Below are 27,216 nucleotides of genomic sequence, written 5' to 3' on the forward strand. Positions count from 1 at the left end.
GATATACTGCAAGTGAATTTAAGTACACCTGTTAAAAGTTGATGCTGCAATTAGTCTGTGGCTTTTATTTTGAAAGGTGAGAACAGAAGTGGTATGCTGCTGTTGTCATTGAGGGGGCAATAAGAAGATATATTCTCAAATTAATCAATAAATATGAAGTATTGTGGTGGGTTTTGTTTGTGATGCCGCTGCTCTACAGACATTACATTGTATTATTTATTTTTGTATTATTATTACTCCATAACTCATTGATGTGTCTCAATCCCACTGATCTTTCTATTCTTGCACTTCTGCAATTTTTCCTTCAATGCAATGCATGATGGTAGTGCTCGGTTCGTAACCATCGGTTGTGCACTACTTTTCACCATGCACTTTGAATCCACTATGGAGAGTATAATAATTCACACTATACATTCAGAGAGAACTACAAAATGACTGAGTGTATTCTCACACAGCTACGGTGAACTTGGCAAGCGTACCTGCTTAACCTGAGCATGTTAGTGTTATTGTCATAGTGTGTCATATGTTAGCATTTAGCTCAAACACCTGCCGAAGAGGCATATCAGAAATGTTTGATAAAACATGCAAATAACAAAATAACTACAACTTATATAAAATATGTAATAATAAAATGACTATTTTTGCAATGGTGTGGGATTAACAAAGTCCATCTTCACTCCACTGATGACAAACATCACTGTTGAGGAGCAGCCCTTAGCACTTGAGTGTTCACACTGTGTGATAACAGGCAGAGCAGGTAGGGTTAAGCGAAGTACTAATGTATCCAAGCGAAGCTGCAGGAGGGATAAGGGATACAACCGAAGATGTCTCAAATAGACTAATCTGTCTTATTCCTCCTATAGAGTTGTGTAGGAGTATACTGCAGATGTGTCAGCATGGAGGCTGGACAGTGAGAGAGTCTGTGGTCAGAGGAAGTGGCTTTGTGGAGAGCGGGTAATAGCTTGTTTTGTAATAAGGGGCCTATTTTACTAGATGGGTTCCACACAACAGAAAAAGCAATCTCTGAAGAAATTGCGATGTGAACGCTGGAAGCTGAAAAGCTGATGCTATATTGAATTGCTGGCTGAAATGTCCAAGAAATATTTGAGGAAGTAGGAAGAGTTAGAAAAGTGTGAATGGGTGAAATTAATATGAATATCATTGAAAACCTGAATGATGACAAGACTAGAATATTTGAAGTTTTGAAAAAATGCACTGCATTGTTGGCTTTCAAAGCTAAATAATATCAACCATTAATGAAATTGAACTATTTAAGGTTCCAATAGAGTATTACTCATGAAGAGAAGAGAAAAATGTCTAACTTCTATCTCTTCAATGTTTTACGTGAGCATAAAGAACTCCTTTAGGGGTTCAGCTTATAGTTTCAAAAATATGAGCGTGGGAAACTGGTCCATTAGGATTTTTTTGAGTGCCTTTGGGGCAGTTGTTGGGAGTTCCTGTCATGTTCAGGCTCCTGTGGCCAAATGTATAATTACGAAAATGTTGTTTCCACAGAGACATTGTATGAGTGAACACACATTTTCCTACATTTTGTTTTACAAATGATGTATGAAGAGCGAAAAATGTACGTTTTGTCCAGTACACACGAAATGTAAAATTTCATTTTGACAAAATTAAACAAAAGTCTTGTTTTTTTTATTCAGTTTTCATAGAACAGGCTCTCTTGATTTCCATCTTTGGATGAAAACTTTGTCTGTATCACAAAGGATGAAACCTTGAGGAAAGAAATGTAACTTTTAAAGGCGAATGAACAGATTCAGACTCAAATGACAACAATGAGATGTCAGGGATGTTTCCCTCAACTTAATAGGAGCTGAGGCAGGTTTGGCCTTTTGATGTCTGCAATTCAAAAATAATTTAAAAAGTTAATACAAGTTTTGGTTTAGTTTAACTTCTTCCCCGTTAAATAAACAATTTACTCTGTGAATTCTTCCATTTCTTCTTCGGCCCTTCCCATCCTGAATCACTTGCACAACTCAGGAGAGCAGAACATAAATCCTGTTTGACTGGACACTAATGAAACGTCTGATTGAAAAACATCTGTGAATAGCTCTCCGTAGAGCATCTCAGAGAGGCTATCACTGTCTGCCACACTCCTCCGCCCCGTTTCAGCCATCAGCACCGAGGATTTAGTGCAGTTAGGACCGTGGGACGCGTAGCAAGGAATAATGAGGTAGACTTCAGCCTCTCTAAGATGCTTCCCTGGGGAATGTTGCAGGTTAAAATGCCTGATTTCACAGCTGCTTTTTTAAAATAGTCAATCAAAAAGTTGCAATGCATGTTGCGAAATATGCTTTATTTGTAAATGAAGAAGTGCACCATGGGAGCTGTTCCACACATCTTTTTGGAGCTCTCTCTCTCTCCTCAACCTCACTCACTCTCTCTTTCCAACATTACACACCAATGTGATATTTTAGCCTTTTTATAATCACTTGGTCCGTATAAGCAGACGGTCCAACTCCAGACAGGCAATCATTAACTCGCTGGTTTGTGTGTTAACATCTCCTACCAGATGGTTTTCAGCGTTCAGCATCGTGCTCCAGCATTTCCTCACCAAGAGAGCTCTAATCTCCTGGCAGCTCCTCCCTCAGTGTGAAGCTGCAGCACGTACCAGAGCAGCACGATGCCAATGTCCCCTCTCTCTGGACAGTCTCGCTGACTACTCCAGGGCCGGGATGGAAATGACATGTAGGTTCTCTCTAACTCTTCATTAAGACCATCAAGCAGGCAGTGAAACGGCGAGACTGGAAGTTACATGTGGTCCTTCAGGCGAGGGAGGTCGTATCCACAGATGTGACGCTGTAACAAAAAGGTCGTGGCCCCATTTAAGAAGGTCACACAGATGTCAAGCTGTCCACTCTTTGCTCACGAGGCTTATCGATTTCACTAGGCAGGAAAATCCATTCAAGCCGAGGCGCTGTTGCTCAGTTTTAGGCACTTGTCTTATCCTAATGTGTGCTTCACATCCAATCCAGAGCTTTTAATGATTTCCCTCTGATGAGTCAAGTGAACTTCAATACCCAATTATTATGATGGTGACACTTTATTATGGTGATAAGCAGCATTTTTTTAGACTGACTGTAAGAGAGTATATGTAACTTTATCGTAGGTCTACTTTTTCACTTGAAAACTGTCACAAATGCATTGTTGTACAAGAACAATGTGCATATATGACATTCAAAACTGATATTATTATTAATAATAATATCAATATGTAACAAATAGTGACATGTAAGTTTAATAAAAGGAATTGTAGAAAAAAGTAGATTGTAAGCATTTTCATTTGGGTGACGATTATGTTAATAAAATCATGTGATTTTAAAACCATTTATTGCTATTGCTCTCATTTCTTCACCCCTTTCTGAATTGAAAATTACATTTTTGACAAGCTTTTATTCTCACAGCTGTTAGTCAAAAACTACACAATGATCTGCACTTTAATAGAAATTAATTTCTCTCAAAAGAGAAGCTTTTAAGTTTTTCTCTGCCAGCGAGCCGACAGCGGATAAGCGGACGAAGATGAGATGAGTCTTTCTCTGACGCTCCATTTCTTTTGAATAGGATGAGTGTTTTAAACGTGTTTAGTTTATCACCGAGTTGCAGCGAAGTCAAAAGTTGAATGCCACTTAAATGTCACGTTATACATCAGCATGTGCGAATGCGACAGCTGTTATCCCTAGCCTTTGGGAGCTGAGCAGAAAGCGTACCTTCCTGTAAGCCCACATGAACGTTTTCACCCCGACACCCCACTTTGTCTGCACTCATTTGCCGTCATCATTCTCATGGTAATAATTCAGGCATACGAGATACAGCTTCAGCTCACAGCTACTAGAACAGGTCAGACACATGGAGTAAACTCAACAAGTCTTTGTGATAAAGTTTATCTGGGGCTGCTTGAGGCGAAGTGGTTCGGGTCTGCCAAGAAAACTGGTCGATTACGGCTGCTGTCGTTTGCCAAAGGAGCCACGAAAAATAACCGCATGAGTTTTCTTCCCAAACTCTTCGGGATGTTTTCCATACACCATAATTGTTAATTTCCTCGCAATATGGTTTTGTTATTCAGAGTAAAGAATGTAAACCCACAAATCTGTCTCAATGAAAATGTGATGAAAGTTTGGGTCGTGTGTTTTTCTTAACCGGTGTTTTATGGGGTGTTTTGAAATATGAAATGCATAAAGTAGCCACATTCATTATGGAATAATATAAAGGAATATTGAATTTGTGGCTTGCTCCCAATCAGGTAGGAAAGTCAGAGAGGTTGAGTGAATATGTGTCCCATAATAAGTCCTTTCAGTTTAGGGTGAAGATTAAATCAGAAAGGTAAGAACATTAGGAAACATTCCTCTTCATGACCTCACCTCTATTGAGACTCAGGATGGACAAATCTGACTCATGTTGCCTCTTTGACGCAGATGAAACACAGAGATGGGAGTGCTTTACTGACAAAGAAACAAGGACAAACATTAAAAAGTAACAGAATCCACCTACAAGCGCCTCCAAAGCTCACTGGTAAAGTGAAAAAGGGGGCTATTTCTTGGCACTGTGTCACTAGAATTGATGGGATTCACAGCTAAGCAGAGCAGGTTATTTATTCACGCTAGTAAAATTGTTATGGTCGTTACATTAGGATGTTATTTTATCGCAAATCATGATCTTTATTTCGAACTGAATCACTTCGCAACACCAACATGACATTGTGTTTCTCCAAGCGGGATATGAGGCTGAATAAATGAAAGAGATTTATGGTGTCCCATGGTTTGCAAGAACCATACAATGCCAATTTTTGTAGTTTTTCTGGCAACTCAGTTGGAAACCAGCCGATAACCCCATGTAAAATAGCAAATTTTCCCTTTTACACTTTCTTCTCTGTCATCTTTGTGCTTTCTGGACACAGACCATGAATCAGTGTATCAGAGATATTGGATTAATTCAACTCATTCTGTGTTTGATGGTGATAATATGATTGCACATTTAGTTGATTTAATTTGGCATGCTTGAGACCAGGCCGTGCAGGGCTGTCGACGGACTAACAGGCCATGGCGTGGGGGGATCTCTCAGATCTGTGTGTGTGTGTGTTTGTGTCTCTTCTTCATATTACATGGGGATGCAGCAGCTATGGTAGATTGGGTTGCTTCAACGCAGAGTGTGTGCACCCAGGGGACTCCGCTCTTCTTGGGTGGGACGATAACATGACCTCTCAAACAAAACTAATGAGCGCTAACAACCTCACTGATGACGCTCTTGCATTAACCAAACTGCCTCTCTCTCCCTGTTTGTGTGTAGATTGTGCCACGCTTTCATGGTTCGAGAGACAAAAACATATTTGGACAACCACTTATCCGGTGAAGGGGAGAATATTTAAATCTGCTTGATGGGTTGCAATGTTTCTGACGTTAAGTTCACTAATTGGCATCACAGTTGATTTAAAAGAACCAATCCCTTTTACATTTGAACATTTTTATTTATATAGCCCAATATCACAAATTGCAAATTTTGCCTCAGGTGGCTTTGTAATCTGTAGATATGACATCCTCTGTCCTTGGGCTGTTGCATCGGATCAGGAAATGTAATTCTTGATGCATTGGTGTAATTGGGGTAGGGATAGATTAGTATGGCCAATTTTCCTTTCACAGAAACTCCACTCCACAGCAAAATACACAAATGCTTTCCCAATATCTTTGGGCTTTTGGTTGGAATAACTGATGTTCCCATTGTTATTATGTCCATTTGAAGCCAACCGTTGAAGTAAATGCTATAATAAATACACTGGCTAACCATTAGTAGCGATTTATCAATGCAAAAGAGTCCATTTTGCTTCACTGTTTGCATGAGCTGCTCCTGAGAAAGGCAGTGCCCATGGCTCTCTCCGTGTGGGTGGAGCGGCGTGATGTATGAGCCGCCCGATAGTGTGGATTAATACCACAGTAAGAGAGGCTGTGTGGACTTCACGGTGATCAATAGTTCAACCCAGTCGACAAAGAGCAGTTTGGAAAAGCAGCCAAAGTGTTTAATAGTTTCCTGTGATGTTTCCAAGCAGCCCGAAAGTAAAGAAACATTTACTTTGAAGAAACTTTCTTCCTCCATCTTCCCTTTGGGCTCTCCTGGGCGAAGAGATTCACTTGAGAAATGTACCGTATGTCACTAAGTTGAAGTATGTTTCAAATCCCTTGGGATGAATGTTCTACGCGGCCTGCAGCATAATGACAGTTCACTCACTCACGCTGTGAACTAATGCAGTGATATTTAATAAATGTAGACTTTAAGAAGCGTGGTGGCATGGTGAGATATGCGGACGTTAAATATTTACTCACACACACTCTGTGTGCCTGCAGCCGAGATCGTGGAGACTGATGATGGCTTGGGAGCCCTGCAGCCGCACTGAAAGCCTGTCAGGGAGAGCTGAGGGTGGAGGAGAACCCAATCACGCACACACATCCGTTTGTCCAGGACATAAGACCAGGCCTCAGGGAGAAAACATAAACAGTACATCCACTACACATACATTTGAGCTTTCCCCCAATAGATTAACCATGTGCAGTACCACGGCAACCTCTCATACCCCAAGGACACTAAAATGTCCCATGCTTAAATAAGCCTGTGCAGTCTTTTTTATTAAAGGAACAACAGTCTGTATTATGAGTTGTAAAAAAAATAGTTAAAATGAGCTGTATGTCAAGGGTAAATTGGTGCGCCATTTTATTTTAACGTTATGAATGTGTACCAATACAAAAGACACACCACGTTAAAAATAGCCTTTCACATATATTGTAATTTATTCTTTCAACATTTGGACACAGTTTGATAAGCTGACACAATATTTAATGAACTGTATATACACATGGACACAGCTTTTCACTGATTGGTTCCTCACAGCAAACTGTACTGTACATAACCACCTTTTTAAGAGAAATGAAAAGGAGGGCTCCTTTTTGTTATAGAATACATTCAGACAGAACCACTTTGGTCCAGAAAGGGGAGTGACCCAAGCTGCTGGCTTCAAAAACATACATGGTCACAGCTTAAAATACAGGTATTAGTTTGAAATAAAATTAGCAATATACATAAATACTCTACTGAATTCTATTGAATTTACAGGGTTACTGTGTCCGTATCCAAACGGGGAAAAACACTGCAGATCCACATCTGGGCAGCAGTGGCGTCAGTGTGTGCGTCATGCTCGCAGCTCAGTTCTAAGTATTGGATATCGCCCTGCTCCATTACAATGCTCGGCAGACACTGATTTAAAAAGTAGCCTATTGTTTTTTTCCGTTTTTTCCCCAGACTCAACACCAGCACCTAACTGAAGTGTAAATGCACAAAGCTATTATCCGAATGACAAACGCGCAGCTGTTGTGATCTAATTTAGCTCCGAAGTACAAAATGACACTGTGGAATCTCACCGAGAGTAGCTTCGATAATAAAATACAGAGCTGCGTCCTCTTTTATGCCTTACATAGGCAAGACTTCTAGGAATGCCATGTGGTGCCATAATGTATACGCTAGAGTGGGACTCCTCCGACGACCTCTGACCTCTGTGTGCTCTGTGTGAAACGCGGTTGCACTGGTTCGTGTCAACGCTTATCACGCTACTCTGACACGAGTCTGGAATCATGAAACGATACCCAAGCATACCCATCTGGAAAATACAATACAAAAAATATATATACACACACTCTCACACACAGTATTTACCAATTATAAATTAACATTGTGCAAATAGCCATACATACAAAGTTGAGCAACAATTAACATTCCTTTCATTAAAAGTAAACGCAATGTACTCAGAAGCAAATGTACCACTGCTGTTTTAGCTTTACTTGTCACTAGAATGGTTGCTAGAGAGGATTTGTTCTACTTTTTTTGTTCTTAAGTGTCGACAGCCCATGCAAACACATGATGAAGCTGAATTTTGAACACTGTCTGCAAAGTAACTTAGGCTTTCTCAGGTTTTGCACAATGGAGATTGGCTGCGATGGCACTGTATGATTCACACGACTCGTAAGTAAATTACAATCTGGATGAATAACAGCCTATATTTAATCTCGCAAAGCCGCCCTTAAGACAGAGATGACACGTTACTTTGAGTCAGAGTGTTGCATTCATGTTTTATGCATGTGTGGCTTTACAGGCCATGTCTTTTTGCTGTGTATTTTTATCCTTGATCTGAGTGGGCCACTGTGTAGAAGTTCATGTAGTACGCCGGGGCATGTGAGTCGTAATGGCAAAGGGAAAAGATAACATATCTACTGGCATAGAATTGCAGCTGTTCCCCTTGAAAACACACCTGGCACATTAACACAGTTGCAGCTGTACACTCGGCAGTATCCAAGGTATGAAAAAGACGGATTATATTGTAAAACACTATAGCCGTAGCATCTCTTGACCTCTTTAGATATCTATGCTGGCAATTTCCAGTGCCGCTTGAACAGCACTGTGGTCACCTGACTGTATGAGGTAAAGCCAGCAGAATGTTTCTTCTTTTTCTGTACATTTTCATCATCACAGTCAGTATAGACAAGAAAAACATTCACAGATATCAGAGCAAAGCAACAAAAAAACAAAAAAGGTGGTGGTGGGGCTGTGTTCCCTATCATCTTGTCTTGATACGCAGTTCAACGTCCAGTTTGTCTTTAACCTCCAGTACCACAAACACACATTTGATACATAGCACAAAGTAAAGCAGAGGCTCCAGCAACGACCCTGTTTCTCTTTTTCCCCGTTGTCTTGTCTTGTTTGCCAATTTGAGGTTTCAGGGTGTTTGTTTTCGTATTATTTTACATGGCTTGCTGTGCCTTGAGATGCCGTTGTTGCATTGTTCAACATGCTGCAGTTTTCTTTTTACTGTGTGACAAACAACTACAGAAATCCATTCACAAGGCTCTCAGCATGTTGGACACCTCAGCAGGGGAGTCTGCTGTATTCTCCGTTCTCAGGCACGGGGAGAAGGCCGCTCGGTCTCCCAGTGACATCGTCCTCTGGGCAAAGACTGCTGACAGACGGGTCTATCAGCCCAGCTCTTCACAGCCGTCCAGGACAGTACGTCAGATCCAGATGAGAGCTCAAAGCCCTCCAACTTTCTTCATCAAGTTCTTGTTCCCTGCGGCCTCTCACAGGTGGCTCTCCACGTTCTCTCTCTGACCCTCGTAACACTGCACCCTGTCAGTAAGGCTGATGTCCTCCAGTAGGGTGCAGTTGCTGACGGTTCCCTCGTGGAGGGGCGAGGCGCAGCGGCCCGCCTCCTTACTGTGGTCCACACCGTTGTGGCATCCGGCCACTAACATGTGCGTCTCCTCGGGGCTGCAGACTGGGGAAGAGGATTTGGCGATATCTGGGAGATGGGGCAGTCGAGAGACGTGGTTCAACAGGCTCGCCGTCTTGGTGTTGGGGGTATTGCTGTAGGTGTGGCGGTATTCCTCCTCGATGTTCCTCCCCAGCTTCCAGCGCTTCCACTTCTTCAGGATCTCCGACTGCACCTGAGGAGAGGATGGAGGCGAAGGCAGACGTTAATGATGAGGAGTCGGGGTTTGATAAAAGCTATTTTGTTGCGCAATGAGGAGACTTACTTCTTTGTTGACGAAGCAATACAAGATGGCCACCAAGAGACCCTGTGGAGACAATGGATATTGAATCAGTCCCCTATCATAAACTCGTGACAGCAGCAATATTCTCTCACACATAAAATTGAAACTATGAAAACATGTTATAGTGCATCAATGCAAAATTGTTGTTTTATGACAAAACCACTGAGTGCGCTCAATTGCACATAATAGTATATTCTGTTGTCTTTGACAGGCGTTGTCTTATTGTTCACACTCTGTTGCTCTCCTCATCATGGCAATGGTTGGCTGTAATCTTGAAACACGTCATGCTCATTATTTTGATGTAAATCCTCTTGACACTCGAGTAAATACGGCACATTTCAATTGTCTGGAGGAAGAAAAACTCAGACAAGCAGCGACTTCTGTATCTTCTGCAATCACACAAGATGAAAGCGTATCTTTTTTGCTGTTAATTTGGTGGAGTGTAAATTCTGAGATTTTGATTAGGAGTAAGTCTCAGCTACAGCTGTGCATCTACAAATGCATTTTGTGAAAAAGTTTGCCTGGAAGGAGGAGAAGAAGAGGTCGCTGAAGAGCTTGGTGAGACGCAATCCGATGGTGGCCTTGGTGGACTCGTCCGTGACGAAGATAAAGACCACCTGATGGATGCCCAGCAGAGGGATCAGGGTTAGGGTCGACTTCGCCAGCCTGACATGGAAGACAGAAAGAGAGACGGGACAGAAGTCGTGGCAGAGAATAAATGAAAGTCGATAGAAAAAAAAAAAAAATGGTTTGAACATTTGAACTCACCTGAATTTGTAGTCTGTGTATCTCATTTGGTGTGCTCGAAGTTTGGACACGAGGATTTTGATGATGTGGATGAAGATAAGGAAGTTGATCTGTGAAAGACGGAGACAGCGGTGTTGATAATAACAGCTTCGACTGCATGATTAACAGATCTTGAAGGTCATGTAGACGGTTTTGGCTCCCTGTGCCATATTTTGAAAGCCTGATCCACATACTGTACGTTTCGAAAGCAGCTGACATTTTAAAAAACAGCGGGTGCTCCCTTTAATGAAGATCACTTATGATGTGACCTTTGCAATTAAATTGTTTCTGGTAATTTGCTGATGCCTGAACAAAGGAAGTGTGCATACAGTCCAGTCATATGACCAGTTTTAGTACGCTTTTTTCTTTTCGCTACATGCCAGAAAACATGTTTTCACCTAAAAATCAGACCAGCATGTTAAGTTTCATAATGGCAGCGTTTTCCGTCTCTTTGTCCTTAAAATTATACGTGTACACTGCAATGAATAGCCTACAGTATGTATATACAGTGTGCATCTGCCATTTCCTCTTTGCATAGGCTTTAATCTTTCAGTAGCAAAACCACATCTTGCAAGGCCACAAACATACAGGTGTTTACTGAGTGTAGTTGAGAGGTGGGATCAGGATAAAGAGGGAAACACTGAAATGGGAAGCAGCCCTCCCGTCCCTGCGACAACTCAAACACAGGAATTCCTGTGAGATACAGGCCACTTAGCAGGAAGACGAATGCATGGAAAAAGCTGGAATGTCTGAATGCCCTGGCCTGACATTGGAGCTGTGACAAATTGGACTTGTATAAAAAGCTCAGACCTGACCTTTGCAGAGCACACCTACCAGCAAGGGCCTGGTCACTGTATGGAAGGCACGTTGCTTTAATCCAATAACCTTTGAATCTAAAGATGTTTTCCAGCTGTTTGGTCTAAAGCACAGACAACCTTTTACATTTCATGAATAAATGAGGTGTTTAATATTGTATACGGTATGAATGGAATGGAGTGGTAAATATAAAGCATTTTAGAGTGAATGCACTTTTTTTCCTCAATAAAAAATAATAAACAATTTATATCACTTTGGATTCAAATGTTTAGGAAATAGAATGATTGCATGTTTATTCAAATGTCCATATCATAATGTAAAAGGAGGGAAGCTTATGTTTTTAAAAAACAGCAACAGAATTAGAGTAAGATAGAGGGAATCACCACGACTGCCAGTAGTATCGGGGAACGGATGATCCACCAGTAATTCATGTTTATATTTTGTCCCCAGCACCTGAAAAAGAGAAAGCGTTGAAGGAAAGTGAGAGACATCCAGATACAGCTCACATGCTTTTAAACAAGACTCACTCTGAAACACGTTTTCATACACGGGTTTTGCAAAAGTGGGAAGCCTCTTTCTCCCTGGCTGACAAAGTGTGACAGCACCACACGGCACCATCATGGGATTTAAAGCTTTACATAACAGCACAATGTGTTGGCGGTCTAGAAAGTGCAGCTTTGAAATCCCCTTTCACTCCAATTGCTTAAAAGTGTATGCGGGACCCTAAGAGATTGCACAATGAAGTTTGGGAACATGAAATATTAAAAATGTGCTGTTGTGACACTGTTTCATATTTGGCATGCTTCAGAAAATGAAGAAAAAAAGGGGCGTGTGTGAAACGTTATTTCCTAATTACTTGTTAAATTGGCCCGAGCTGCGGAGTATCAACATTAAAATGTTTAAGAGAGAGACCACCTGCCAGCTTTATACATATATGAGGTGCTGATGTTTAGCAGGATCTGAAAGCGGCTACAGATGGACAAGGTGAGGGAATCTAGAGAGGAAACATGGAAACTTACTCTTGATTTTCATACAGGTATTTTGCGATCACCCAGGGCACCAGGAATATTAACGGGGTACCTGTAAAGAAATGAGAGCTGTCTAAATGCAAAACAGTCGATTTGAGCGTCGCAGTCATTACAGTCACATTTACCTGCTCTCATTGAATTCCCATTGATGCAAAAGTATCACACACACATAATGTCTACCATCCCTGAAGACCAGCTCACCCCAGCCGATGCACAGGTAGATTTTGAAGTAGTTCCTCTCTGTAAACACGGTGATGACCAGGAGGTTGTGGAGGTAGATGCCTTCCACCAGCAGCCAGTAGCTGTTGGCCATGATACTGTACTGCATCATCACCATGGCGATGCGACAGTTAACTGCTGTCTGCAAGACAGTAATAATAATAATAATAAAAAAGTCGCAGCTGGCTGATGTTAAACATTGCTTAGTGGGAGTGCTGTGATAGGTGAGATCGGTGCTGCAGCAGATGGAAGATTCTTCTGCCGCCAGGATTCAGACTTTGTGTCGACAGCCATGAGATTCTTCAGCTACTTTAACCCCAGCTGCACCCTATTATAAATAATTTGTATGTGTGTGTGTGTGCGCATCTCCATATTTGTGCACAAATCCCTGTTTACATTCAACTCCATTTAATTGACTCCTCTTATCTATGTACTGTTATACAAATCATAATTATGGCAGCACACATCTTATTTTATGTTCTTTGCGCAGTCTTTGATAAACTTGATGTAGTTTGATGTTTTTATATTCTGTTATTGTGTACATTAATTATAGGGTATAACAACATAATGGCTGTATCAGATAATAAGCATAATAATGGGTGCTTTCATGCAGACCACGGCCCGGTTGCAGATTCAATTATTAAAGCTCCAAAATGTGCAGGACTGTGCAGCATTGAGAGCTTTCTGGTTGTGTTAGGGAGTATAAGCAGTGAGGAGGGATTTAAAGGGGTTTTAAAACTTTAAAGCTCTCCCTCTAATATCTCGGGCTATAATTTATATTTTGTGTCATGCAGTGTGTTCCAATCGCATTAACTTTTTCATAAATGTTTTAATACAGACAGCAGCTGCCATTTCAAATACGTACTCATGCAAGGATACATACTGTTGGGACATGCTACTTTGATTTTTGATGCTCATCGGCTGTGCAGAGGGTCGTGGCTGAGAATAACCAGAAAAGCATACTGGCTTGCATACGGCAAAATGTGACTAGATGCAGTAGGACATCCTGGTATCTTTGGGATACTGGAATGCTATTTATTGGACATGAAATCGTGTTCTGGTATACTAAATAGTATGGAAGTATGGATATTAGTACACACAAAGGCTCCTCGTTTTTTGTTGAGTCTGTTTCCTTTTTTATCTTGAAAGTTCACTCTGTTATAATTACATTTTGTTTTACTCGCCTTTTTGAGCATCTGATCCATTTCTCTTGTCCCTCGTTAGTTCTGCGTTCACCTCACCTCCTGCTCTCATGTTCTCACTTCCCTTGTTAGTCACTATTTGAACCGCCTCAGGTCCTTTTGTCGGTTCGTCTTTCATTTCCGTAAGTTCTCGTTTGCCTGTATCTGCCAGCTGTGCTGAAAATATCATCATTAGTCTGCCTTTCCCTGCATCCTACTGTCCTGCTGCCTGCAACGGGACATTATACAAAAATACCTTTCTCCATTCTCCCCCAAATAAACTCCACTACACTACACTACACTAGACTCCCCATTATAACTTGTCGTTCTGCTGCAGATCACTACTGACCTCATTGTTGACCAGCAGCTCCACTGGAGGCATAGACGCCCGCGGGAATCCCTGCTCCTGGTCACTGCCGAGGTCCTGTGACGTGATGTTAGCCTCCAACAGAGCGTCTTTGATGAGGATAGACAGCGCTCGGAGGATGAAGGAGGCAAACAGATTCATGTGGATGTTGTTCCTCATGCAGTGCAGTTTCCTGATGGATGAGAGGCAACAATGGCCGACAAGATAAACTGTCATGTTTTCACCCTCATTCACAGATGGACTGCAATTGCGATACAGCTTTGGATAGACCCAGGCTAACCGTTCCCCCCTACTTTCAGGCTTAGAGCTAAGCTAAGCTAAGCAATTGCTGGTTTTGTATTTTTGTATCCTGACACTGAATTTCTTTGAAATGAGTTCAACCCGAAATGCTTATTACCTGAAGAATATGAGGATGCCAAGCGCCAACACCAAAGCCACCAGTGATAAGGAATAGCCCACTGTGTACATGATCCGGATATGACCGTAGTACTGCTGCAAATGAAACACAGGAACTCGTGGAGATGTATTACTCTTATTTCAGATGTGTAGTTTCAGTTTTAATGGTAATACTTCATACACAGTTAAAATATTAGTGTTTGTCTCAGTTATGTCTGATGCAAGAGAGCTTTTCTTACCAGACTTGGATCATTAGAGTCACACTCGCTGGTGTTCTTCATAGTGACCCACTGGCCATTTGCATCACACTCCTGATACACCATGCCGTGTTGGACTAAACACACAAACATGCTTTCTGTGAGTTACTGGAAAGTCCCGTCAGCATTAGACAGATGTTTTACTCGGGCAGGACATTTCAATGTACTCTGCTGCAACTGATCCCCAGGTCGCTTACCTTTATGGTGCCACGGCAGGTACCAGGGACACGACACACTGACGGTGGTGTTGGGGATCCCATCAGGCCAACAGGCGTATTTGTCAAATTCCCTGTTGCACACGAGGCCTGGGGATCAAAAACAACAACAAAAACATTAAATCTTTTTCATACAGTCACAGACCATTTACCTTACACTCTTGTCTAACATGTCTTTGTCTATGTCTATGGCTCGGAGAGGTCTAAGTTATGGAATAACTTGTCTGATGGCTGCTGGTGGCCAACATGGCAAATGGTCCTCCATCTCCTTCTTCCTGCTCACATCACATCTTTAATCTTCTCAACACAAGATGCTGGCTGTAAGCGTGTGTGCGGGTGGATGTTCAGGTGTTTGATTAAGCCCCATCACCTCTACGCTTGCTAATTCACCGTTAGAGGTCGTGAGGTGACAGGACGGGGCGTTTGAGTGCCACGGAGTGGTGCGATTTCATGTGGAGTGTGGGAATCAGCCTTTTTCCGAAAATTGGAGCGTCACGCCTCTGCTTCCCAGGCTAACAGGCTATAATGCAACTGAAGGGCATGTAGTTAATAACTGTTGATGGAGTGACCTGGAGCCAGAGAGCAGAGCGTGCGGCGCAGCAGATAGAAAAAATTACACAGTGGGAAATGCTGCCACTCTCTCTGGTGACAGACACCTAACCTTTACGAGCTCTACTGCATTAGAGAGTTGCCACTGCGCCCCCAAGTTGAGGGTGAAATGCAGATTTTCTGTAATGTGGATTCCAATATTATGTAAAAATGTTTCCCTTCCATTATTTACCTTCTCAGTGCACGAATGATGGTTTAGGAATCAAAGGTTATCGTAACGTTGCACCATATTGCGTCTCTGTATAAGAACCTTAATGGCATCATTAAAGCAGCTATTTTATTTTAACAGTGGTTCACATTTCTGCTTATTAAAGATGACAAACCCCCCAGACATTTGGGTTTGGAGACCAAAAACAGAGCTAATAGGAGAGTGAATATTGGACTTAAATTCATCAGGTGTACGGAAACACGACTCCAAATGTATGCATGCATGTTGCTCTGTATCTGCTTGTTAATGCAGGTTTAAACAATGAAAATGGGTGACAGTATGTCCAGCTCACCGGTACTTGGCGGATCTCGGCTGTTGTTGCGAACACACTCCTCCATGTACAATTTCCAAGTCTCCTTCAGCTTATCCAGTGAGGCAGCAGGAGACACCTAAGGAAATCGTGGAGCACATGCGAAGAGCGGTCCAGTTACACAAGGGGACGGTCTGTTATTCCTGGACTTCACGCTTGTAGTGTAAGCAAGGCGATGGGGAGAATGTGGAGAATGTGGCCTCCACACAAACAGAAAAAAGATGAAGCGGGTACATTAACCGAAATTGGCAATCATTTGTTTCCCTTCACATCGTATATGTAGCTGTTGGGGGGAGGGGGTTTCTTGCGCTACTGTGTGGACAGGCTGATCTACATTAAAATACAGGGATAGACACTTCCACACCAAGACTCTCGCAGTTTGTTTCAGAAGGCAGCAAAGCACAGAAACAACAACCACCCCCACAATGTAAAGGCCAGTGACTAATGGAAGTTCACAAACTTACCTCTGGGATATGTGTGTGTGTGTGTGTGCTCTCTGGACTTACCTCCATGCTGCAGGAGACAATCAGCATTGCCGAAAAGAGGAACAGCCGTGACATCCCTTATTCGTGCTGTTGTTGCCGGGAGGGGATACTGCAGGACAGGGAAGGGTTTTCACCTCATAAGGGGGCTTATCTACACTCGCCACGCAGCCTGGATGACACAGAGACACGCAATCCATCAAAGTTCATTGCCAAACACAACACTTATTACCTCGGGCTCAACTTAGCCCACCCAAGAAAAAGAGGATGAAAACAGGAAAAGGCTGGGTCATAATTACAAAAACATTTGAGCCACAGTTGACTACTCGGAACAAGACATGTCCAGAACATTTGGCCAAAGCTCCCCAAGTGGCATTTGTCTCATCAATAAGACAGCCGCGGCTCAGCGGAGACGCACCCCTGCAGCATCTTACAGTTGGCTGCCGTCCACCTCCACCTGAAAGCGTGTCAGTGTTTGGTCGAGCGTGTGTCAGCATGTGCCAGAGGTCACTCACCTGCGTATCGATTGATGCCACAAGCTCCCCCCTCCCCCCAAGAGATTTGGTTTGAAGTCGGAGAACAGAACGAAATCTGAAACGTTTCTGCAAAAAACACCTTGACCATGGAAACATTTTTGGCTAAAACGTTTCAAATTCCATTCTGTTCTAGTCTCGTGGCAGCGAGGATGATGGGGGCTGGTGGCGCCGTGTTTGGAATGTCTTTTTGTCTACTATGGTATGGCGCTTAGTTCAAGAGATAAGAGCACAATGTGTCTTGACTGATGGACAGTGTGTAATGAATTAATTCAAATCGGAGAGTTAATGCGTCAACAAGACTTCTAAAGTCTGGGTAGAACTAGCTGCCTTCCAGTCAGGGTGTAAATGCCCACCCTATATATTACAAAGCTCTACAGGAAGTCAAGACTTCAGATCATATCTAAGTCAAAGAGCCATACTCACTAAATGACCTGTCCCGTAATGACCAGGATGCAGTCAGCATTAGCTGTAGTACAGACCGACTGATTGCCCCGGGCGCCTGAGGGATCAGAACTACTCTTGTCTGGTCTGACATCAGGTCAGGACCGGTGCAGCTGAGATCGCAGCTCTGACTCTCTCGCTCTTAACACCATCAGACATGTTGAAGTCAGTCACAATTCCGCTGTAATTAGACTTCAGTTTTACGGCAACACAAGTGGCTTAAAACGAAGAAAGCATCTCTGGTATGCGAAGTTCTAGGATGTTCATGATTTACAGTCTGTGGGTGCATGATATGCATCGTGGGTACAGTAGAGAGGCTGACATGTATGTGGATGAGCACGTGGCCCTGCTTAGCGTGTGACGGTTTTCCACGGGTTTCCCCTCGCTCTCTTCCCACAAACGCATGTAGAGGCTCATTACTTAACACGGCGGCCAGCCGGCACCACTTTCTGGCAACTTAGCACCCAATAGGGGCAATGATTAACCAGACTCAGGAGGAGGAGGGGTGATGAAAGAGAGGATGAGACAGAGAGTGTGTATCTGTACCATTAATGCCATACTGTAGACCCCTCTCTTTTTTTAATTCTACTCCGTGACATTTACACTGAAGGTCCATCCCTTTCCCTCCTCCAAATTTTTCACATCTCACCTCACACATATAGTTGTTTTCTGCTTTGAATCATATTTGCATATTTTTAGACGCCCCGAAGCAAAATGAGGCATTTTCCTAAAAGTGAGCATGCTCAGAAAAAAAACAACAACAAAAAGCAAGAACATGCATTTTCAAGACACACCCCGAGGACTTATGTTTGTAAGTCTCGTGTGCTTGAGCTGTGCAGATCAAATACATCTGCTTGGTTGCCTCTGATGCAGGACGATGGGAATCGCATCGGCTGTGGGCTGGGAGCGAGAGCAATCTCAGAACCCATGGGCCATTGCTCTGATGATGATAATTAAGGCTCTGAGGACACAATGGCCAATATATCTGGGGTTCCAGTGTAGCTGAAACTCAGAAAGTGAATATCCGGATCACTGTTTAGAGCCAGATTGTTAAATAGAGATAGGAGGGTGGATGTTGAAGCTAATAAAAAGCTAAATCAATGTCAGATGGATTTCAGCCTCTTCTGCGCTCCACACAGACGGTTTACGCAATCAAAACCTGCTCAAATATGATTGATCCTACACGTAGACTACAAATGGAAACCAGAACTCTTCAGGTGCCAAAAACCTCTCCTCTTCCCGACAGATTCTGCATTCATTTGCAGAAACTATTTATGAAGATTACTGAAGTGGAACTAATGGGCTCCAAGGTGTGAGGCTAGTTAGGCCCGTATATCCTGTTATGAGATCCCGCTAGAGGCACCCACTAAGCTGTGAATCACTTGGCCCGCTGTGGATCCACACCAATAAGACAACATGTGTTGTTTCGCCCCGCTAGGTCTCTGTTCCAGGAAATAACCTGGAGCTCTTATCACTATTGTTGCACATCGGATTTAAGAGGTGGGAACGACAGCTGAGCCAGGGGGATCTCTCCGGCAGTTTGGGCCGGTTTCCTTTGGTGTTTTTCATCAAGTAACTGAGCAAAAATGTTTCACCTCTGCTGGGGGGTGTGTGAAAAATGATGTAATGCACATTATTTTTCATCATTTTAACTGCTAAATCCCCGTCGCTCCCATTTGAATGCAAGAGCAGACACTATTTGTTTGATTAATTGCTTGTCATTTATTTCTATTTGAGTAAAAAGAGGAACACGCCGCCCATTGCAAATGAATGACGCAAATTCCCTGAATGTTCCAAACAACATTAAAATGGCTATTTGTTCAAGTGCATGTTGGAAGGCTTCAGTACAATGGCCGCTAACAATTCCTGTTGTTTGTTCAAGAGTACTTACCTTTCATTCGATTACATCGTCTAACAAATAAAATTACAAAAGGGCCGTATGCGTGCATGAATGCAGGTTCAGGGGGAGCAGCGAGGATTCAAAACAAACCTCTTGGAAAACACAATAACTGTCCGGTTCACAAAAATGCCCCCGAGCAACAAGCTACCATACAGCTTTCCCAATGCAGAGGTGCTAGTGTTCAGTCGAGGCAAAAAACCCTCCTACATCACCCATCTTATACAACTGCCTGCCTTTATGAGGCGTTTTATGCATGTATTAATACTGCAGCATTCACCGATCTAGCTTTGAAATATCTAACAGAGGCATCAAATGAGAGGCAAATCTAAAGCTGCCGCTTGGTGAACCCTTCACGCTCATGCTTTGACTAAATAAGCCACAGCAAAGCACGGCACACTCATACCTCAGGGCTGCAGACGTTACAGTGAGCATGACGGCGCTGGACGAGAGGCTCACATTCTGATAATAAGGTGAAGCGGAGTTCAGAGGAAACGGTACATCACTTAGTGCTCTTATCTATTACTGCGTAGATGTTCCATCAACTTCAGCTACTCGACTTTTTGATTCTGGGATGTGTTTTCTGTGCTGTAGCTGAGTTCTGTGTAGCAAAAAAACCTTGGTCTTTATACCTCTCGTCTTGGTCACTCTTTCTTTCTGTGAGATGTTCCACAACCATTAACACGTCATAGATCACATCTAAATGGATTAACCTTAGTTCAATGCATTTCATATGATCCCCATCCTGTCTATTTACTTCAGTAAGTCATTCTAACATCCTCAAAATGATTTTGAAAACCCCAGAGAGCATGCCTATTGCACATACGGACAATTCAGACAATTTTTCGAACGTGTCAAGTTCTTTCTGAGGAAGGTGTCTTAATCTTAATTGCAAAATCAACCGCGGCAAATTCACAGATCAGATCACTGCGTCTCGACAGGAAATTCATCCTGGCGAAAGCTTCCTGTTGACGTCCTACTTTACCGAAAGACGCATCAGCAAGTGATAAATAAAAGTGGATCAGCGGTTTGATTTGCAGCGTTCAGGAACATTGAGAGCAGCCGCTTTCTGCATCGTCCAAACACGTTGTATTGTTTTCTCTTTGCAGTGAGTTTCTCACGAAGTGTTGTCTTTGATCCTGGGGAAGCGCTGCCAAGACGTAGATGTTTTACATGCAAAGCATTATTGCGGTCCAAGTGCCTCATAGCTGTGGAGCAGCAGCACCCTGATAAAACGTAGTCTTCGCTTGTTAACCAGGCTCATCATCATACTCGCGGCCTAATTTGGTCAGTCTGTCTGCGGGGTTCAGTTGTCAGGTCTGTTTTGGGGATGTAGTCATTTTGCTCCCGTTCGCTCTGCTGCCTCAGCCTCAGTGAATAGGCTCATTTTTAGGAAAAAGTTTCACATTTTTTTCCCGCCTTGCTAAAATATTCCACAATTGACTAGACGTGTGCTCCAAAAAGTCAACAGGACTTGCACTTCACCGAATATGCAAGTCAAATGTGTCAGAGAGGCTTTTGTTGAAGGACTCTCACTTAATTATGCAAATGGTCAATAAAATGCGCCATGTATTTGCAGTGAAATTAGTAGTAGCAGAAATTTTCAGCAGTTATTTCACTTTCTAGAATTATGCACAATAGGATCCAACTCCTCCAACATCTATGAAATAACACAATTTGTACAAATAGAGTGAATCATGAAATGTTAATATTTGAGTATTTGATTATTCATTACCTGCCTCCTCTCCCCGGAGGAGATAGCATTAAGCAAAAAAAAAAAAAACATGAAAAATGGTAGTCCAGGTTGTGTGGCTAACTGAACTGCTCAATATGTTGTCCCTGTGACAATGTGAGGGAGCAGAGGCTGACCCGGCGGCCGGATGCTCCTCTCCTCTGTGACATTCACATCTATTCTGAGGTCACGTCTGATGAATGTGGGCGAGCAAACGATGACAAACGGTTGTGTAACGTCGGAGGTGCATGTATTGAGTGTATGGGGGCTTCTCTGTGCTGCACATGTGCGTGGGAGGTGTTGGATGGCGTGAAATACACTCGTTCATGATGTTGGACCTGTGATCTGCGCCTGCTGTGAGGCAACGTCAACCCTGCAGGGAGCCTTTGATTGAAAGATACCTTGTTCACCATCCTACACCGTTTCTACAGTTTCATACACTGAGTCGCCCAATTTAACGATTTCTGTGTAATCATAGAGGAGGAGGCCACACTGGGCGTTTTAAAGATTAAAGAAAGACATGAATAAATTGTCCTGGCCCCTGAATTGGCTGAATAGTTCATTGCATTAACTTAATCCTATTGAAAAGCTTTTCAATCAAGCAATCAATCCCATAATGACCACAGTGTTAACTACAGTGCCTGCCTATGTAAGCAGTAACATTAAGTAAATTCTCTGCTAGTCCAAGATTAAGAAGGAGATGTGATCCTCCCTCCAAATTAAATATTATCTGCGCTCAGCTGCTTCTATCAGTTGATATTCATGAGGTCACTCTTTGCACAGCTCCCTCTTGGGAGAACATGTTTCGTGCTTCTTTATCACAAAACTGTTCAGATTTCCATTACCTACACAAGGCGCACTGCTTCCCAAGATAGGATTACATTGATCACGAGCTAATCGCACCTCCTGATAAGACGAGCCAACCGTTTCCAACAGTTGCCGGAGCCTCTCACCAAGAAACAATGAAACAAAAAACGATTTGTTGCCTGAGATGAATAGTAAAGCGTATAATTATAGACCACTCTTGTTGCCAGGTTCTGCAAAGAGCGGGAGCACCATTCTTTCTGTGTCTGGCAGGAATAAACCCATACAAGCTTCAAACAAGAACAGCTCTTAGCTTGCTTGTGTCATTCAGTGTACTTTGCTGATATTCACTGACCTGGCACAGAGAGGCAAGAATTAAGGACTTAAGGGGAAACACTCATCATTTGTATTAAGTTCACCCGGTTAACTTTTTTGGCAGCTTGCACCACACAAAGCCAGGAGGGACAACTCTGCACATCTGCATGATGGCAACACACCTGACAATCTCATTGAATGTAGATTCACGCAGGCATGGGCCAGTATATACTACTTAAGTACTGTACTTGCAAGCAGGTTTAAGGTACTTGTGTTGTACTTAAGTACTTCAGTGTTCTGTAAAACTTACTTCACTCCATGCACTGCAACGATGTAAATAATCTTCACCAATCCCTGGACTCGGTACAGTAACGCTGAATCCACCAGAGCATCATGAGGGATCATGTGTAACTGAAGCGATTCAGCAAAAAAACTTTAATATCCAGTGGAAAGATGTGAAATTACTTTCTTCAAAAGCAGCATGTGTCAAGAAATAGCATTTCAGAGTCGTCTCTTGAGAATAAAAAAGGACTGCTTTGTCACAGTAATAAATCTCCCCGTGACATCATACCAATTGCCCGAGATTTGGTATAAACAAAGCGAGCGAGGAGCAAAGCGAACGCAGCGATTTCACCTGTCAACACTTGCAAACGCTCGGATCCAGGTGTCCAGAGAGAGAAAAACAGTCCTTACAGTGACATTTACTAAAAGCCTTATCTGTGCCAAAAGAGTACGGTAAGGCTGCTCGGTTTGTGGTGTCAACGTCCTTTTATGTTTGAAAGACTGTGGCACAATAAATGACAATAAATGACAAAACCGGTGACTGCCTCTTAAGAAGCTCTGACACTGTACAACTTTGCTTCCTTTTAATAAGGGCTAAGTTCAGGGACATGAGTCTGTGTTTGACAAACAAACACTGCTATCACAACCACATGATAATTAACTCCGACGGGGACTGGATCTGTTCGGGGACATGAACAAAATCAGATTATAAAGAGGATAAAAAAACACAATTTGTTAAAAGTTGAGTGAAAAGCGACTTGGCAGAGTAACAAAGCAGTTCTGAAAACTTCAAATAGCCACAATCAATACTTCCAGGAGATAAGACACAAGGACACTAATGACGATGCTGTACGATCCGCCGATGAGATTGTAAGAAAAACAGAACCAACAATAGAGCGGAGACACATAAAGGTGGGAGAAAGACAAAGTGGAAGTATAGCAACTTACCTGACTTCCTTCCAATGTCGCCACACTCGGAGACATTTGTACTCCGTCCGCACACAAAAAAACTCTAAATGTGTAATATGTTCAGCTGAGGAATTCACCTAAGCTCTGTACATTGCCCTCTGTAATGTTTAATGTTTATGAGGTGACTCCAAATAGACTGAATTATGAAGGGGCCTGGGTGATCCCTGCACCATGTCTAAGGCTCTATTGTACGTCAAGCACTTATGGATGCTGGCAGACAGTGTTTATGTGCACTAATCCTCCGAGCTCGCTGACGCTGCTCTGTCACTCCGCCATAAGCCTGGAATTTATCAAACACTTGGTTTGTCATACACAGTGGCAAAGCTGCAAAGCATAGTGGATCCCATACATAGGTGCACTGGATCTTTTAAACCTTATTTAGCGAGGCAGACCAACCCCCTTCTAAAAAGAAACGTTGTTTACAAGAGAGTAGCTGCAGGGGGAGAGGTCATATGCTGCTTAACACAAACACCCTGGAACAAAGAGCTGATTAACTAATTAGTGCAGTTCACATCTTCAACCATCAGAGCAGGAGGTCAATAAATATCAATAACAGCCGATGGAGACGACGGCTTCGTGTGTTGCTTCTGCAGTGGTTGTTTGTGCTCCCGTGCAGCAGGAAAGAGGGACTTTCCTGAATCCCCTAGTAAAGCATGTATGGAGTGTATTGTTTGTCGAATCCCTCCTGCAATAGGCTGCTATGGTTTATGTTTTGTTATACTCCCTGAGGAGAAGATATCCAACAATTAATTAATGCTGCTGACAAGAGTGTGCAGCCTCAGTCCCATGTTTGCTCTCTGTGCCGGGACTTAACATCGCTGCAGCGGACGACCAATTGCTTTGATACAATGAACATAACCTGTTAAGTTCAGTCTGAAACTCGCATGCTGAGCGGACTGTATAACACATACTGTATCATGATAGACATAATCGTTTAGTTATAGTCATTTCATGTTGTCCAAAATAGCATAATTTAAAATTCTATATATACTAGAAATCAGGCTTTGGCTAAAAACAATGTTACAATATGTGAATGATTATTTTGTTCACCAAGATTTCCCCCAGTGCTTCATTGTGAGGGATTAACACCATCAGTAGATGTTAATGAGGACTGAATTACCTTCAGAATAGCACGACCATAAGCAGGCATTTAAAGTTCTTAAAAGCATAATCTGTGGGTATACATCGGGGGATATGTTTTTACCACCGTGCAAAGCAAATCACACTGATTTGTCTCGATTTCACTCGGCTCCCGCCCCTCCTCTTCTTCACCGCTGCATTCCTCATCTGCGTTATCTCACTCCATTTCCCCCCTCTTAGCATCCGTATCATCCTTAATCTAAATCAACTCAATTCCTCACCACTTGGCAGAGAAAAGCAAAAGCGACTTATCTGCCACTCCGTCTCCTCAGTTATACACACACACCCACACACACACACACACACCGCTCACCTCTCAAACACACACTTAGATGCTTAAAGACATCATTATGTAAACGTCGCCTCAAGTGCTCCCATAACGCTCCCAAAATAATTTAAGTCGTGTCTCGTTTCCTGTACTTAGATGTTGTTTTCTTGTTGACTCCAGCTGTTTGTTAGAAACTAAAAAAGGTGCCTCGTTGTGTTTCATGTTAAAGAGGCGTCTGTGAGACACGCAGGGCCGCTACGCTCGCAGAGCTGCTTAAAAATGGCCTCAAGTGTCATTTATTCTCCCACGAAGAGCCACGGGTTCACTTATTACAAGTGACCCCACTTAGGAATGAATTAACCACACAGTGGACATTTATCTACAAGCACAACTCGGCGCCAGTAATAAGCCAAAGCAGACAGCTGATCCACGAACGCCGACTCGGGCGTTTAATTAGGCAGGAGAGACCTGCAGCGTTATCATCTCCCACGTCTGTACATCGGAAAATAACAAACGCGTTCACACATCCTGCCTCTCGTCACGGTGGGAGGAATGATGTTCACTGTGCAGCATCAACGTCTTCAGTCATTCATGAGAGAGCGGCGCGAGGCAAACGAGATATTAACATGTCACGCAACAGCGAGCAGCAGCAGAGTGAGCGAGGGGAAGGGAAGCATCTCCGGTAGATGTAGATGTAATATAGGTCGACGCTGTTAAGAATAAATCCGATGCCTCCTACGGGCCATACGAGTCATCTGGAGGTTTCTGTGCCACTACAATACAAGGATGTCACTAGTACAGGACTTAGACAACATTATTTTATTATTTGATTAATCACTCAGTCTGTAAGTTCTCAGCATAAAAATAAAATTGTGTTTTGTTTTATCCAAACAACACTCCATAATCTTACTCTAGTTTACTCTCATATACAAAACAAAGAATGTTTACTGACCTGTTCGCTTCACCTACAGTTTTTATTTTGATAAGAAAATGTATCAAACAAGATCTAATCATTGAACACTATTTGCTTTTGATTATCAAAGAGGAAAACAAATCAAACCTGGGTGAACTTTAACCAAATGTATGCAAAAACTTATCAGCTGTAATCTTCTGTTTTGTTTAAACAGGGAAAATTTTATAAAAAAATGGCTACAAAAGAAAAAACACAAAACAGCCACGGCTGCTTCACAGCTGCAGTTCTGTCAGCCTGAAACATTTAGGTGGCTCTGTAATGCAGGTAATGTAATCAGCAAACAGAGACTAATTAGGCAGTTAAACAGATGAGCACACAAATACACACATGTGCACACATATTCTTGTGCATCCCTCCTCATGAGGACCCTCTATTGACTCCAACTAAACCCTTAACCATCAGCGTCTTTATTTACACAATTCTCACTGAGAAAGGAGGAGTTACACCCAGAAAACCTTTAATTTAACTGATTTATATAACTTCATAATGTATTTTAATATGACCGGAAAACGGCCTACAAAAAGAGGGGGATTTTCTTGAATTGTGTCCATCTTCCACTTGCTCTTATGTTTGCAGATACAAATCTGTCGCGCTGTTTGGATGGATGACGTGCGAGGCCATCTTGGGCTCTTGAAAAGGCCCTCAGCGACTGAACAGTTGGTCTGTGGAGAGCATGAATAATACGCCACAGAAGCAGCGTGCTGGTGTGTAATGCATATTTGATGTGTTTAGTTTACGTCAACTCAGCAACGGCGGCTCTTTAGAGGAGGGGAGATAAGGTTTGACAGTAGAGAGCTGTGGAGGCGACAGGCATGAATCACTGTGCAGGAAGACGATGCCAGCAAGTCAGTCAGCTACAGACAGGGGGGGGGCATGAAAGAAAAAAAATGGTCTGCAAAGCAAATGCAGCATGAAGAAATGCCAGCAGATGGCAGAACTTAGAGAAAATTATCTCCATCTCGCATATAATTGCTCTCCATGGGTGTTCAGACCCAATTTTAGACGCTCAACGGCATTGGACAGAAAAACACACAACATACCTGCCTATTCATTTCCATCTTAAGCATATGATTATGATGCTCCATTATGATTCTAAATCAAAGCAAAATTTCTCTGTGTGTTTTTGTACTTTATTTGAATGCGTCTTGGCCCCTAAAAACCCACAAACTCTTTTTTGTTTGGCCTTGCTGCTGTGGCTTTAAGGACGGATGACATTTGAATCGTGGTGCCCCGTGTCTGGATTTGGTGATCCCCTGACTTTTCCTCCTCCACGAGGGTTTGACGACATGTTGTTTTTTCACCCTTGCTAACAGAGAAAGGCTTCATTCATGGAAAGGTAACACAGACAACAACAAAAACACTCCTCTGGAAGGAATTAGTCCG

The 27,216-nt window shown here is 42.7% G+C and overlaps 1 protein-coding gene across 1 annotated transcript in view; it reads right to left on the minus strand.

The window, feature by feature from the left end:
* Positions 1-6,778: 6,778 nt before the first annotated feature.
* Positions 6,779-27,216, minus strand: part of gcgra (glucagon receptor a) — a 28,498-nt gene continuing 8,060 nt past the window's right edge. Inside the window, exons 2-14 of the mRNA XM_084036199.1 lie at positions 16,501-16,648; positions 15,977-16,073; positions 14,850-14,957; positions 14,635-14,729; positions 14,397-14,491; positions 13,982-14,171; positions 12,434-12,593; positions 12,224-12,284; positions 11,588-11,657; positions 10,371-10,459; positions 10,124-10,268; positions 9,585-9,626; positions 6,779-9,494 (exon numbers count right to left, since the gene is read on the minus strand). Of these exons, the coding sequence (XP_083892325.1) occupies positions 9,129-9,494; positions 9,585-9,626; positions 10,124-10,268; positions 10,371-10,459; positions 11,588-11,657; positions 12,224-12,284; positions 12,434-12,593; positions 13,982-14,171; positions 14,397-14,491; positions 14,635-14,729; positions 14,850-14,957; positions 15,977-16,073; positions 16,501-16,554 (1,572 nt within the window). The 5' untranslated portion in view covers positions 16,555-16,648 and the 3' untranslated portion in view covers positions 6,779-9,128. The remainder of the gene's footprint in view (positions 9,495-9,584; positions 9,627-10,123; positions 10,269-10,370; positions 10,460-11,587; positions 11,658-12,223; positions 12,285-12,433; positions 12,594-13,981; positions 14,172-14,396; positions 14,492-14,634; positions 14,730-14,849; positions 14,958-15,976; positions 16,074-16,500; positions 16,649-27,216) is intronic.

Source organism: Eutrigla gurnardus (assembly GCF_963514095.1).
Source record: "Eutrigla gurnardus genome assembly, chromosome: 20".
NCBI lineage: Eukaryota > Metazoa > Chordata > Actinopteri > Perciformes > Triglidae > Eutrigla > Eutrigla gurnardus.